At 50.0% G+C, this 15,886-nt stretch overlaps 1 protein-coding gene across 1 annotated transcript; it reads right to left on the minus strand.

Annotated features, from left to right (window-relative positions):
* Positions 1 to 7,840: 7,840 nt before the first annotated feature.
* On the minus strand, positions 7,841 to 14,804 carry DMRTB1 (DMRT like family B with proline rich C-terminal 1). The gene is made up of 4 exons (XM_052638068.1): positions 14,219 to 14,804; positions 12,399 to 12,604; positions 9,180 to 9,378; positions 7,841 to 7,905 (listed from the first exon to the last, which is right to left on the minus strand). The coding sequence occupies exons 1-4, from the start codon at positions 14,802 to 14,804 to the stop codon at positions 7,841 to 7,843; spliced, it is 1,056 nt and encodes a 351-aa protein (XP_052494028.1).
* Positions 14,805 to 15,886: the final 1,082 nt, after the last annotated feature.

Below are 15,886 nucleotides of genomic sequence, written 5' to 3' on the forward strand. Positions count from 1 at the left end.
TGGAGGGGTCAGCTTAGTAGCCCTTCTTGAGAATAAAATCATAGCCAGAGAAACCTTTAAACATTTAAGATAGCATTAACAGCAAAAGATTGGAAAGAACCTAAAAGCCTCATAGCAGGACACTGGTTACATAAATTAAGGTGCTGCTCAGCTGCTAACAAGAGTGAGGCCAGGAGGGTTTCCAAGCTGATGCAGAAGTTCATAACTGGGGTCCTCAAGAGCTCTAACGGCTCTGTGAACTCGGCTGGGGGAAAATTACATCTTGATTTCCACATTTCTACCAATTACAAGTGCAGGCCACCCATTCCAGTAGAAGTGGCAGTGACTTGGTCACCAACAGAAATCACAGATTTTCTTATGTCACTTTACAGTGGTTGCAAATAACTCAAAATATTATTTATATCACTACTTAGAAACTGTTAATAGTGATTAGATCCAGCAATAGATTTTGTTTTTTAATGTGTTAGGGAAGAAGTATGTGTTTTACAACCACAAATGTATTTCTCTATTTTGACAAGTACCTTAAACATAATTGATTTCCTCTGTAACCTTATGTGCTTTATTTTTATCCATTTAAAGCACTGATCTGAGAAGGGATCATAGGTTTTGCCTGGTTGACAAAGGAGTCCATGGCTCAAAAAAGGCTCAGAAATCCTGATCTGGTGTTAATGAGGAGAAGTGTGCAGAACAGTGTGAATCACGTGCTCCCCTGTGTGTGTGTTTAAAACAACAACAACAACAACAACAAAAACCTATCAATGGAACAGATTTGAGAATTCAGAAACAGACCCACACAAATAGGTCTTATCTTTGACAAAGGTGCAAAAACAATTAAATGAAGGAAACATAGCCTCTATACACATGGTACTAGAAAAATTGGACATCCACAGGCCCATAGTAAAGAATCTGCCTGCAACGCGGGAGACTCAGGTTCGATCCCTAGATCAGTAAGATCCCCTGGAGAAGGGAATGGCTAACCACTCCAGTATTCTTGCTTGGAGAATTCCATAGACAGAGGAGCCTGGCGGGCTACAGTCCATGGGGTTTCCAAGAGTCAGACACAACTGAGCTATACTAACACACAGCTTACAGGCTAAAAAATGAATCTCAACCTCACACCTCAAACAAAAATGAACTCAAATTTAAAACGTAACACTGAATCTGAAAAATCTGAGTGGGCTGTATCAATTTGCTACTTATGATTAGTGCCTAATTGGGGAAAATTGGGTAAACATTATGTGAGATTTCTGTGTTACTTCTTAGAAGTGCATGTGAATCTATAATTTTCTCAAAATCAAAGTTTAGTTAAACAAACAAAAGGCATGTGCAAATCATCTCTGGAAGAAGACAGCAAAAAGAGGAGACGTCTCCGAGGAAAGAAATGAGAATGGGTAACAGAGGTAGGGGAAAAAAAAAATCTGTTTCTGGTTTCTACTTTTAAGTTGTTAACCGTTTTCATGAATTACTTATATTCACAATTCTTTAATTATTTTAAAACAAAAAACAAATAAAGTCTGGAGAAAGATGAAGAAATGAGTATGAAGAGATATCATTCTGGTGAAAATCAAACTGTTCCTAGGTTACCTTTGAATTAACAGCACCATTATTGATAAATTTCCCCTCTACCTTGTAGAAGGGTGTATATTTAAATTTTAGTAAACTTTTATTATGCATTAAAAAAATCAACTTCATGCTTCTTTGCTCATTTTCAAAAAGAAAATGCATATTAGTCACTCAGTCATGTTTGACTCTTTTGCGAGCCCGTGGACTATAGCCCACCAGGCTCCTCTGTCCCTGAAGTTGTTCAGGCAAAAATATTGGAGTGGGTAGCCATTTCCTTCACCAAGGGATTTTCCCAACCCAGGGACTGAATTCAGGTCTCCTGTATCGCAGGAGGATTCTTTACCATCTGAGCCACCAGGGTTCATTTCCAAAATGAAAATAAAAGATCTTTATTTTAAATAATTTTAGTCCTTGTATAAGATCTGAGCAAGGCTGTTCTTTGTGTTCAGACTGTTGACATGGCTTGAGAGCAGCTGGGCTGGGTGGACTACAGTTGGGCAGTAAGTCTTGGGGGGACCACGACTTCCCCAAGACTCACAACTCTCCTTTGCTGAGAAGCAGGACAGGCCAATGCAGTTAGGAACTTAGCTCTGGACTCAGGTGGAGCTCAGATTTGATCCTGGCTTGCCACTGACAGACTGTGCAATGAAGAGAAAGAACCTTACCTCTGTGGATCTCAGTTTCGCCATCTGTAAGATGGGGGTATTATGGTGCCTGGCTGAAGGGGTTGCTGTGAGAATTCAGAGAGAGAATCTGTGGAAAGCACTTAGACAGCGCCGAGCACATGGAAACCACAGTGGTCAGCCTGTGTGATTCTCAGCCTCCTGACAGAGAAGGCCACCTTCGATCGTCTGACTACACGCTGTGCACTGAGAGGCGGCATCGGAGGTGTGTTTCTCACGAGCGCTCCCTGCATCCTCAGCACACTTGAGCCAGTGCTACGGGGCAAAGGGAGGCTTGAGAGGTTACCTGATGTGCCCAAGTGCACACAGCCAGGACGGGGCAAGGAGAAAGAGCAGGGCCCCAAGGCTCTGGACCATGGCCAAGGAGAAGAGGCCAGGGCTCATCCTGGGGCCTCTGAACAGCTCTCCAGTAAGAGGAGCTGAGGTCCAGGCCTATCAAGGCCACAGCATCCAGGAGAGGAAGGGGCTCTGGGAATCCTCAAAATGGCAAGGAGAGGACTTGGTCCCCTGTCCTAGCCACAGAGGGGCACATTCTATCTGCACAGCATCCCTATCCCACCCTCCAGGAAAACCAGTATGTCATGGTGGGAGGGCTTCTCTCCAGTAGGATGTGGGGGGCCCAAACCTAGAGGTGGGGCCTTAGAAGACACTCCACTTTGGCCACAAGAACAAGCATTCCGTCAGTCCCAGCTCTCACCATGGGGCTTGAGGTGAGGCCCAGGCCACAGCTGAGGCTTGGGTAACAGTGCGTGTTGACCGCCTTCCAAACCAAAGACCACTAGGGCCCTTTCCAGGATGGTCATCACAAAGCCTATTTCAGCATTCTCTCTGGAGGTTTAGCTTCCTGGAGGTCAGTGAATAGAGTGGGCAGCGGTTTCAGGAGGCAACCATCCTCAGGCTGCTCTTCCCGGGCTGTGATAGAATCTGCCCAGAAACAGGTGTACATTCAGGTGGTTCGTTAAAAAAAAAAAAAAAAACTCAAGATGGTAATTGATGGCATAATGGAAATTAACGACGAAATTAAAAGACCCTTACTCCTTGGAAGGAAAGTTATGACCAACCTAGATAGCATATTAAAAAACAGAGACATTATCTTGCCGACAAAGGTCCGTCTAGTCAAGGCTATGGTTTTTCCAGTGGTTGTGTATGGATGTGAGAGATGGACTATAAAGAAAGCTGAGCACAGAATATATGCTTTTGAACTGTAGTGTTGGAGAAGACTCTTGAGAGTCCCTTGGACTGCAAGGAGATACAACCAGTCCATCCTAAAGGAGATCAGTCCTGGGTGTTCATTGGAAGGACTGATGCTGAAGCTGAAACTCCAATACTTTGGCCACCTGATGCGAAGAGCTGACTCATTTGAAAAGACCCTGACGCTGGGAAAGATTGAGGGCAGGAGGAGCAGGGGACGACAGAGGATGAGATGGTTGGATGGCATCACTGACTCAATGGACGTGGGTTTGGGTGGACTCCGGGAGTTGGTGATGGACAGGGAGGCCTGCCGTGTTGTGGTTCATGGGGTTGCAAAGAGTCAGACACAACTGACTGAACTGAACTGAACTGAACTGGTGCCCAGGGATGTATGTTGCCCTCTGCACGCCCTTGGCCTTTTATAAGCTATGTGACTTTGGTCAAATCACTATTTGCTCTATGCCTTATTTTCCTTTATAAAATAGGAAATGAAACCATACCTCTTCCCTGGGTCATTGCGAGGATTAAATAAGGGGAGTGGTGCAGTGTTTGGCACACAGTAGGGTTTCAGTGAAGGCTGACTCCCTGTTCTTCTGCCCACTCTGTGATGCCAGAGCAGAGCACATGTGCAAAGTTGAGTGAGTGACCAGAGGCAGGGCCACTCAACCCTCCACCTAATAATGCACAAACTGGCCCTGAAATTCTGCAACCAACCCTGGATAACTGCAGTCCTAACCAATGCTGAGCCCATGCTGGGAGTGGGGACAGACAGACACATGAAACCTTGTCACTGTCCCCTGGGAAGCTCAGGGCTTGTGGGAGGGACACCTACTCAGTGGGATTAGTGTGACAGCGGGCAGCTGAGGGCATGGGCAGTTTCAACAGGCTGAGACCCTGGAGGAGGGGTCGCCTGGACTAAGTCTGAAAGGGATAAGTAAAAGATGAGTGGGTGAAGCTGGAAAGAGTCTACGAAGAACGCTCAGCGTGAGCCAAGGAACAGAAAGGAGAGAAAGGGTGGGAGAATGTGGAACATGGTGCTTGGAGCTACTGTATGAAGACAAAGATAGTAGAGCATCTGTTTGACCAGCAGGGTAGTGCAGAGGTGATGGCTGAGAGGTTGATGATCACAGCCCAGTCTAGAGACTCATCGCTTTGATTTTCCAGAGAGATCCTAGGTCTCTGGGGAGCGCTTTAAGCCTGTTCCTCCAGCCGCGCTTGCAGAAGCGCAGCGATGGACGCTCCTGCTCCTGCGAAGGTTGGTCGCTGAGCAACAGGCCCCGCCCCGCGGTGGTCTGGCCTCCACGCGCCGTCTACAGGCGGCTCCCTGCCGGTGCACCCGGCTTCATGGAATGCTGCCAGCTGCCTTCCACCGTGTTCTCCCAACTCATAACCAAGTCTTGGTCACTTAGATTGAGCAATGCTGTCCCTGGCCGACGGTCTCTCTGCTTCCAGTCCTTTTCTGCATGGGCCTGGCTGACTCCACCCCTACAGGAGCTAGCTAGGCTGGGCCAGCCAGTGGAGGAGAAGCTGGAGAGGTGGGCAGACAGGCTGTGCTGAGAATGTTGATCTTCAGAGCAGTAGGGAGCCATGTAAGATATGTGAGCACGGCAGCAACATAGGCAGATCTGGTGTTTAAATGCTCATGTTGAAGCTGCTGGAGGACTGCCTGGAGGAGCAGGGCACTGAGGGAGCATGGATTAAACTGACTGGAAAGGCTACAGGGAGCAGGGGTCCACGGAGCCCACCAGGGTAAGTAACTATGGTGAGAGTATACAGGAAAAGACAGGCTCTCAGCACTTGGGGTTCACTTAAGGGGAAGGGAGTTTGGCAGGGCCCACCCTACCCTATGGTTGGTCTTTTCAGCCCAACAGGCAGCCTCAAGGCTGCAGTAAAAGATGCTGACTGGTCTCTGAGATTCATCGGTTCACAGGCCTACAGAAGAACTGAGCAACCCTCCCCTTCCAGGAGTCCTGTGGACACGGATCCCTACAGGACACGGGGACACTGCTGTTCTCCGCAGGACAGAGTTTCCCACCTCATCAGGCTCATTAAACATGGTCTGGAATGCTGTGAAGTCCATGTGATCACAGACTGGCCTCATGCTTACATGTGTTGATCAGAAATGGGAAAACAGCTTTACAGATGAATGAAGTTTGGTTGAAAAACCTTTCAAAGCATGGGCTCTAAGATAAAGGAGAATGATGAAAAATTAGGGTCATTGATCCAGCCCCATCTGGCCATACCCTCAGAAGGTCAGGGTCCAGTGAGGGCAGGGTGAACAAGGCCAAGTGGAATCAGAAGCTGTGTCTTCTCCCATGCTCCTGGGATTCCTGAGGCCCTGTGGACCCAGGGGCAGGACCAGCAGTGGGATGGCTGATAACTTCAGCCTCAAAGCCAGGCTAGTCCAAAATCACTGCATCCTCAGGTCCAGACTAAGACCAGTGCTGACACCTGCAGGCCTCAGTATGCCAGGCTCTGCTCTGCTGAAACACTGTGTGTAAAGCAGGAACTGAAAAATTCCTATGACTGTATCTGCTCCAATACCTTCCAACAGGGCAGGCCCAGGCCTTCAACCCCCCAGTCACCACAATGATTTTGAGAGAATAGTTAGACTATCACTTCTCAGTGTTCTTCCCGCCATCTGTCCTAAGATGCTGGGCCCAAAGGCAAGGCAGGAGGCAGCTCAGCCTATTCTCCTGGGTGCCAGTCCTTTCCAGACAAAACAGAATACTGTCCCTCACCCTTGAATCCTTCACTCCAGGTCTCTTACCCTTTCTCACCCTGCTGCTGGGGGTGCCTACCTTAATCTAACTCATTCTTCCCTTGAAGACGCAGTCAAAACCCGAACTTCTCCAGAAGGCTTTCTCTGACCCTTTCCCCCACCCACAGCCCCTCTACCTCTCTCTGTCCCATTGCAATCCCAGTGGACGATTTGCCACACCAGATTCCATGCTTCTCATGGGCAGAGCTGAGTGCCAGGCTCTGAGTCCAGCAGAGATGCAGGATGTGTTTTAAACAACAGAGAAAGTGAAAACAAGGGAAGAGAACCAGCACTCTAAAGCAACAAAATGGGATCAAGTTCTGGTTTTTTAAAACCATGTCACTCTGCAGGGACCATGCAAGGAGCTGGGGAAGAGAAACTTGAGAAAATCTTTACATTTCATGTGTCTGCATCAGATTTTCTTAAAACGTCTCTATTGCTTAAAATAATAACAGGGAGGTGGGAGGGAGGCTCAAGAGGGAGGGGACATATGTATACCTATGGCTAATCCACGTTGATGTATAGCAGAAACAACACAATACTATAATTATCCTTCAATTAAAAATGAATAAGAAATTTTTAAAACCATAGAAAAAAAATAACAACAATAATACTGATAGTAAAAAAGCTACCAGCCTTGCCCAAGCCTCTCAGTTGATAACTGAGATAAAGGGAAAGTCTTGCCTAAGTGCATAGAAAGAGCAGGCTGACAGGCCACGAATCCCAGCCACTGCCTCCCCTTCCCAAGGTTGCATTCCGCGGAAAGTTAAAGAGAGCATACACCCTCCACAAGGGTTTCCACTGTTCATTTTATTTCAAATGTCAACAGTCCCCAGAGAAGAAACTGATGCCACAGGTAATCTAGAAGCACCGTCCTGTTCTCTGAGAACTGCATGAGAACTTACAAAAAGCCTAATTTTTAAAGCTAGCAATCACTATAAAAACATGAAATAGTCAAACTTTAATAGTTCTTTTTTTTTTAAACTAGAAATGATGCCATAATGGCTTAAACTTCATGGGGAAAAAGTGAAGGAACCTCAGAGGCTAAAATGCTTATATTTGATAGTAAAGCCCCTAGAGAAGGGGCCCAGGCTGACCCCGGGGGACAGAGCAGTAAGAAGGGTGTAGCAGAACCTGCTCAGCACCCTGGTCCTGGCTGCTCCCGCCATCCACTTGGATGTGCTGGACGCCTGATATCTGTGCTGCCTCCTGCTGGGGACCAGACAGACGCAGCAGAAGCAGAGGCTGAGGTAGACAGTGCCTCCGCCCTGCAGCAGGACCTGAGGAAGTCAAAGGCTGCCTCTGGGGTGAATCTGACTAACAGCAACCAACACAGAGCTGGCTAAATTGATTCCGAAATGTGAGCTCTCGCCAGCCTCCCACATCTCAGAGCTCTGGCCGAGCCCTGGTGACTTCATCCTCTGAGTTCCTTTTCAAGCCCCGTGTCTCAGGCTTGAGAGAACCTTAGCAACCACACTCTTCCTCCTATCTTGAAATGGGAATTCACGGCCACCTTAGCTTATCACTACCCTTCCTCCCTACATATCACTGAATAGAGACAAGAAAATCATTGCTGCAAGCACCCCCCCACCCCCCACACACACACACCAAGGCCCCATGCTGCTGGCCTGAGGGCCTGGGCCTAGTCGGACTGCTCCTGGGACGATGGCTGGCTGGGCTCGCTCGGCCCCTCCACATCCTGGTCATCTGTGAAGGACAGAGAAGAGGGGCCGGATTGAGAAAGAGGGGAAATCACCTGTTTTCACACATAAGTTTTCTACAAGGCATCACCATCATTGCCAGTCCCTATAGAGAATTAGTTATTCCCATTCCTACTTTTAATTTGCTAGGAGTCAGGAAACGGGGATTCTAGCCCTGGCCAGAGGATATAGACTCAATTTCAGACTCCAGCTCTGCTTGTCACAAGCTGGGTGGCAGGAAGCGAGCTACTCTCAGCTCTGAACCTCAGCATCTCCTTCTGTCCATTAGAAGGTGCTTACCATGCAGCATCATGGTTGGCACGGGGATTAGGGACAACAGTGAGAACAATCTTTACCAATGCCTTTGTCATTTTAGGTTTTGTTTAATCCTCAGGATGACCTCATGAGGGAAGGGACCCTTCATTAGTTTGCTCTTGCAGATACCGAAACTGAAGCACCAAGGAGTGAATGAACTTGCCCGAGGTCACACCGTGGGCAAGTGCTGGAGCCAGGACTTACACCCAGGCTGTGCGGCACCAGGGCCATCGTACTTCAAGTCACACTGTACCACTTCCCCAGTTAACAGATCTAGGCATCGGACATACAACAGGCCTCGGTTTCTTTTCTTAAGGAGCCTCAGGGGAGGACTGAAAGAGGGAAGAAAAAACCCTACAACTTTTAAAGCTTCAAGGGCCCTCAAAAGAAAACCCTCACAGTAACCCTGTGACAGGGCCCACTTTACAGGTGAGAAGACTGAGGCCCAGAGGAGGGTGTGAGTGCCCAAGATCACCCGGTGCACCAGTGACTGAGCTGTGAAGGCCAGAGTGGCCCAAGCCAGAGGAATCATCCCCACCAGCCCCAGGCAGGCTCAGCATGTGCTGCTTCCCCAGCCAGAGAGGTCTGGCACCTCTGGTCTTTTGGCACCACGCGCGTGCCATCCTCCACATCTTTGCCCACAGGAACTGTTAAGGTGAGGAAATTAGCATTGAAGCTGGAGCCAGACAAAGACTTCTGTTGGAATCCGAGCTGCACCATGTACATATGTGAGACCCTCTCAGGGTTCTATCACAGTTTCCTCAGCTGAGAATGGGGACTCACCTCCCCTAGAAGTTCATGTATGGAATTTAGAGAGCGGTGCCAGGAAAGAGTTTCCCCAGGGCCCAGGACATTGAAAATCCTATTCTCCATTTCCCTTCCCTCCACGCCCACGTCATAGTAGGACCCCCAGCCTCCAGAGTCTTCCTGCGTCCCTCGGCAGCTGGAAGACAGGGCCTCACTCACCGGTGTTCTCCTTGTCCGTGTCAGACAGGACGGTCAGCGAGGAGGTTGCTGGAGGCGGTGGGGGCAGCGGCGGCAGGAGGAAGTGGAGCGCAGACAGCAAGCCCGGCGGGAGGAACTGAGGCTGCGGCGGCTGCCCCAGTGGCGGCTGCCCCAGCGGCGGGTAGTAGCTCGGCTGGAAGTCTCCCACAGGTTCCGCCACCTGCAGGGCACACACAGCAGACAGTCAGAGGGCAGAGGGTGAGCCAGGGGGCCGATCCCACATTCAGGCCCCTGAATGGGAGCTCCCTGTGGAGGCGCTTCATCTCTGCAGCCCAGACAGTGGAGCACAGGATACTCAGAACAGGGTGTTCAGCAAACCCCTGCCAGCTGACTGAAGGCAAGGACGGACACAGGCACAACACAGAGAAGCCTGGGGAGCAGCTGCATTTGAGTATGTCTACAGCCTCATTCTATCCTGACGACCCTAGGAGGGAGGGTCCATTAACCATCCTCACTGTAGCGACAAAAACCAGCATCAGTGAGACGACGGTCCAGGCCCAGGCCAGAGCTGGGGAGCAGCAGAGGCAGAAGAGAATCCCAAGTCGGCCTGACTCCACTGCTCTGCACCGGAGAAGGGTCTGAAAGCATCCACCTACTTGGGGTCCCACCTCTGGCACATGTGATGACTTAAGACTCCAGCATCACTGGGCCTGTGGGCCCCTCATTCTCACCAGACAGTATAGTGCAGCTGTAACTGAGGCAAGGGGAGCTAGGTGACCTCAGGAAAAGTGGCTTCAGCCCTTCTGTGTTTATGTTCCTTCTTCAGAAGGTGAAAGCTAACTCCATGCCACAGGACCCCAAGGCTGGATAACGGGATGTGGAGGGGTGATGACCACACAGCTCAGCTTAACTGAGAAAGACATGAATGTAATAGAAAATCATAAATTTCAGGGCAAGCCATTATTATTTACTCCTCCATCCAGGTACTCCAGAGCAGCACTTCACAGCACTTCTTTGGCTGTGTGCCAAAGAAATTCAGTGTCCCACAAGATATTTTTCAGTGCTCTTAGAAGTGTTCTTTGCCCAAGGAGTTTGAGAAGCCCTGAAAACTGCCCCCACATCGATGGCTTACACATGAGCCTATTAAATCTGCTTACATGAACCCAGCACTTCCTAACTTAATTTGACCACAAGGAAGGGAAGAAAGCCCACTTTTGTGTACCCAGAATCCATCGACAGCCTGAGGATGCCCCCATGCTAGAGACGAAGGACCTGAGTAAGGCCCTCAGGAGTTCGGCGGCATGCCCAGGCGACGTGGAGAGTAGGCAGCAAAGGCGGGGTTGGTCTCTAGGTCTGTCTGACTCCAGGCCTGTGCTCTTCCGTGGGAAGAGAAAAGAGGGAGCACAGAAGCAGCAGGTGGCACAGGGCAGGAAGAGAAGGCGGCTCAGGGAGTATTTGGGAGGCTGGGCAGGGGCAGCAGGGCAAGGATGAAGCAACTCACAGGCTCTTGGGTTTGAAACAGCTTCACAAATGAATGGGTGATCCCCTATCCAGACGTGAAGGGGGCAGGAAGGGGGATTATTAGTCTTTCATTCCAAGCTGCTCAGCCAAGTCTCTCCCTGGATCACAGCTCCTGCCTGGGGCTGGTGGTGGCAGCTCGGGCCCAGATAAACCAACTGAGATCACACTCCTAAAAAAGGCCGTCTGGCAGGCCTGTCAATCAGAGCCCTGCCCTGGACGCCAGGCCTCAGGCTTCTGTGTGAGCAGACGGTGGGTGTGTGCTCCATTTGGCCAAGACCCCTCTCTTTGTGTGGAGGCTAGAGATGCCGTGTTCTCCCTGGGCTGCAGTGGGGTGGCCAGCACCCCACCCTCAGTTTCAGGCAGGGCAGCGGGATGGTGAGAGTCAGGGTCATGTCTGTCCTAGCCTCTGTCCTGACTCTGTCACTGACCAGTTGTGTAATCTGAATCCCAGTCCCTTGTTCCCCACTTCCGTGACCCTGGACAAATCTGTTACTCCTCTGAGCCTTTTTCCTCTGCCCTACAATGAGAAAATAACATGTACCTCGGAGGCTTACATAAGGGCCAGTAGGCACCCTGGAAATGATCAAGACCAGTGGTGTTCAAACTTTTCCCCCTTGAATGAATGGAAAATGATTTCTGAATAAAACTTTAGAATATCTGGATCAGAGAAGATGCTGCTGCAGTGAAGCAGGAGCAGTGCATGACTTCACTACGTTAACATCAAACTCTCGTCCTTTCTCTTACTTTCCACATTAGACCAAAGCAGCCTGCTCTCTACTCACTCCTCTCTACCCTCCACCCAAGGCAGCATCTCTGTAACACACAGGGTTGGGCTTGTAGCTTAGGAAGAAAGTAAAAGTAACAGTGGTCCACACGTCCCTGAATGTGAGCTGCATCTCAGTCAACTCCCTCACAGGTCCAGCCTTACGAGCCAAAGTCAGGACTGGTCACCCAGGCCTCTCGCTATTCTGCAGTTCTGATGGCCCTCTGGGGTTGCCAAAAGGGAGAAAGATGGAAGGAGCTGGCAACCAATGCTGCAAAAGCTGGTCACCTGACCCACATCTCACACAACTCTTATATATCCAGAACTTCCAGAACTCAAAACTCTAGGCTCAAAGAGCACACCAGTTAGTAACTGGTCACTGACCTTATAAAATGATTAAATTTACCCTTTTTTTTTTTCAACAAGTATCTTCTAAGGTGACCAGTGTTTGGGGGAAGTCTCCATATTTTTCATGACTAAGCTTAAGTGCCCTATCCTCTTGAAAGCCCTCTGCCATCTCAAGTGGGCCATTCTTTTGCAGCAGGGGGCCTTTGTCTGCTCCTGACTCTGTCCTCAACTCTGCCCTGGAGTGTGGCTCCAGGAAAGCGCTATTTCCTATCTGGTACCTAGTATTGACTGGCATTCCATGGATCAAGGCTGGTGGTCATTCAGGTTCCCGTGTGGCTGTTCCCTAGGTTTATCTGAGATGTGTCTGCATTCCTTTTTGCCTGAGCTCCCAGAGTCTCTTTGCCCACGCCACAGCCCAGGCCAACTTGTTCACATGTGCATTCCCAGAGGTGCACAGCATACAAGGCCAATGCTGTATCTTTCCACCCATTGCCCATGTCCTGGTACAGAGTGAGCACAATGGCTGGCTGCCTGGAAGCAAGTCTGTTAAAGCAGCCAGGGCAGCTGAAATAGGGAGGAACTTGGAAAATATCAGGAATGGGACTCACCAAGCCTCCTCCATAGTAGTGGCTATAGGGCAGGTGCTGGAAACTCTGCTGCAGGGGGATCCCCACACTTGGGGACGCATCCTGGTAGCCCAGAGGAAAAGGGCGGTAGGGGTACATGCTGGAGCAGCTGGGGTACAGCTTGGGAGGTTCTCTCTCCAGGCACTCAGACCCCACCACAGAACCTGAGTTGATGCTCAGAGGGAGCCCTGAAAAGACACGCAACGAGGGAAGTGTTAAAAACACATGGAGCTAGAAAAAAGGGCACCATATTATCGTCTGAAGGTAGCAGTATAAATACACTCATATCCATTCACAGACAACTCCCACATCCATTATGCTTTTGATCCTCCCTGCTTTTTAAACCCTTCAACCATGTTCTGTGGCCCTCAGCAAAAGTCCTTGGCCCAGCCATGAAGCCCACGCAGGCTGCGTTCCTGCCTTCACTCCAGCCTCACTGTCTGATCACTAGTAGCGCCTTCTTTCTCCTCCACCTCAGGGCCTCTGCAGATGCTGTCCCCTCTGCTTGGAAGGCTTTTTTTCCTAACCCCTTTGCCTTCTTGAATCCTCAGTGCTCAGCTCCTGATCTTCCTTCAGACCACAGCTAAACCCCTGGTTATTAGAGTTCTCTGTGATGTCCTTTTCTTTCACAAGGACAAGATCCTTGAGGGCAAGGAATCTGACTCACCCCCCCTTCACCTTTTCATCACTAGTGCTGGGCACACAGTGCTCAGTTGATGGAACAAAGAAAGGCTCCATATCTGTAGAAAGGTATCCTTCTCCTAGAACTGCTTTTCAGATCTGTCTTCCTCATCTAGTTCTCTAGGGACCTATATTTTCCTAGAACTTCCCAGAAGGCAGAACTGGCCTTCAGAGAGCATCAGGCCAATCCCCTTAGCCTACAGAGGGGCGAGGCTGTCACAGAAGGAAGGAGCTTGCCTAAGATTACCAAGTGAGCAGCCCCTCAGCGTCCTGACTCAGACTTGCGCTCTTTCTACCACACTGCCATAGAGAAAACCAAGAAAACACGTGTCTGCACCCAAAATGAGCCCCTTTTTAAAAGTCTCAAACCTACATGTGACTTGAAATTATAATAGTGAAAGTTACAATACCTAGGGAACAACGTAATTTATGCACGTGGAGGGAGGAGAGAAAAACAGCAACAACGTCTCAATAGACTGTTCTCTTGCAGGGAGCAGAGAAGAGGTCTCATTCCCATCCATGCCTGGGAAACAGGTGGGAAGAACGCCCATACACAGCCATTGGGCCAGAGCACGGCTGAGGAGCAAGCTGAGTAGGGCACAGAAGATGGGGGAGGGGTGGGCGGAGGGACGCAGGTGCAGTCAGAAGGCGCTGGCCCACCCACGAGGGCGTTCTGGGGGAGGAGCCTCCAGCACCAGAAAAGGGCGGGAAGAGTTGCGCAAGCGCAATATGGCCACTCTTCCGCGATCCTCTCTGTTGGGAGGAGGAGCCTCAGCTAAGCGGACCAGGGGGCCATTTTTTTTTTGCGGCCATTTTTTTTTTTTTTTCCTCCCGGAATGGAAAAGCAGAGACTATAGCTAAATGTTTTTTAAAATTACCTCCTCAGAACCACCCATTCCTTTCTCTCTTTTTACCTTCTTGCAAAAAGGCACCAAACCCAAATGCCTACTCAGAAAAAGGTATCCCGAAGCAAGATTCCCTCTAGAAAGCATCTTCCCACCCCCACCCCAAGGGCCCATACCCGCAGCTGGCCTGGGACGCCAGAGTGAGGGAAGTGGGGAGGCGGCAGCCCGGAGAGGAACCAACCGCGGGACAAAGGCTCAGGGCACCGGGAATCTTACCGAAGTCGGTGAACGGCGGGCTGGGCACAGGCTGCGGCAGCCTGCGCAGCTCCAGGCAGCCGGGGTAGCCCTGGCCGGCGGCCTCTGCCGTCAGCTGGGGCTCCAGAGAGCTGGGCCTGGCCCTGGCTGCTTGTTCGCTCAGGCCCACGTGGCCGCGGTTGTGGCCACCCAGCACCGGCTGGAAGGCACTCAGGCTGGGGCTCTGGCCCCGCGGGGGCCTCTCAGGCAGGCAGGCGGCCACCTGGCCCGAAGGGCCCGGCTGCGCGTCTCCCAAAGGGGCAAGCGGAAGCAGCGGGCAGAAGCTTGGGCCTGGGGTGGCGGCCGCACCCCCGGGGGCCAGCTGGGGTCCCTGTGCGCACAGGGCCACCTCCTGCTCCTCTCCAGAGGCCTGCTTCTTGAGCATCTTTTGTGCAGCCACGATCTTCTGGCGCTCGGTGATCAAGTAGCACTTCTCGCAGGTGCACTGCTTCCAGCGGCACTTGCCCGCGTGGCCCTTGACTGGTACCAGGAAGCCATGGTTCCGGCACCGCGAGCACTTGGGGGTACGAAGCATCTTCTTGGCCTGCTTTGTAAGGTCTGCATTCATAGCACAACCGTCTCCTCTGAAAGCTTCAGGGACAGTGAAACAGAGAGAAGCAGTCCGCCCAAGTCCCTGGTGCTGGGAGCATTGGATACACTTGTAACAAGGTGGTGTTCAGTGCGTCCCAGGAGCTGCAGCAAGACCCTTGCATTCTCTCCTTTCTTTGGTGCAAAATTTGGAGAGGTTCTGTGCCTTGGTTAACAAAATGCAAAGGATTGGGTTGAATAAGTTCTTCAAGTAATGCTATTGCATGTATGTCATCTGGGTTAGCTGAGTCTTATGCATGTAATTTCCGAACTTTCTCTTCCCGCCGTACGGTGTACAGAAGGTATTTCATAATTTTAAAAAAAAAAAAAAAAGGCGGAGTGATACTCAAGGATCCACAGATTCAAAACTCCAGAGGAACGCAGCTGTTGGTAAACCTGTTGCAGTAGAAAAGGATTCCAAGTGTCAAACCGTGTTTCTCCATACAGAAGCTGCTGGTTCTGTTTAATTTCACTTTTCTCCCCTACAGAGAAGCAACTGTTCACAGTGATGCTTCCAGAATATTCTCAGGAGCTCAGTGCGGTGTGATGGTTGCTCAAGGGTGTGCCTTTAGAGTAATTCCCATTTTTAAAGTCTTGTTGGTATAGGAATGCATCTCTGAAAGTGGCATATTGCAGTTGATACCTTCCAAAGAAAAGCATACTTGGAATGAATGATTTAAAGTAAAAGGGACTTAGGATATTTTAGCATGAGCTTGAACCAGTACTTAATTGTGCCATGAATTTAGTTATTCCTGTAAAGCAACCCAAATCTTGGGACACCTCAAAGCTGCCACAACTTCATAGTTTTCCCAAGACTGCTAAGCTAATTCATTTTCTTGTTTGATAGAAATCTGTGACACCCTGACGTCTTTTCCTCTCTCTGCTTAGGTCCCAAAAAGAAAGAAAGGAAAAAGAAAAACAAACTTGTCATCATAGGATTAATCATTACCTTTAAGGGGGTTCAGTTCAGTTCAGTTTAGTCGCTCAGTCGTGTCCAACTCTTTGCGACCCCATGAATCGCAGCACACCAGGCCTCCCTGTCCATCACCATCTCCCGGAGTT

Source organism: Budorcas taxicolor, chromosome 3 (genome assembly GCF_023091745.1).
Source record: "Budorcas taxicolor isolate Tak-1 chromosome 3, Takin1.1, whole genome shotgun sequence".
NCBI classification, from domain to species: Eukaryota; Metazoa; Chordata; class Mammalia; order Artiodactyla; family Bovidae; genus Budorcas; species Budorcas taxicolor.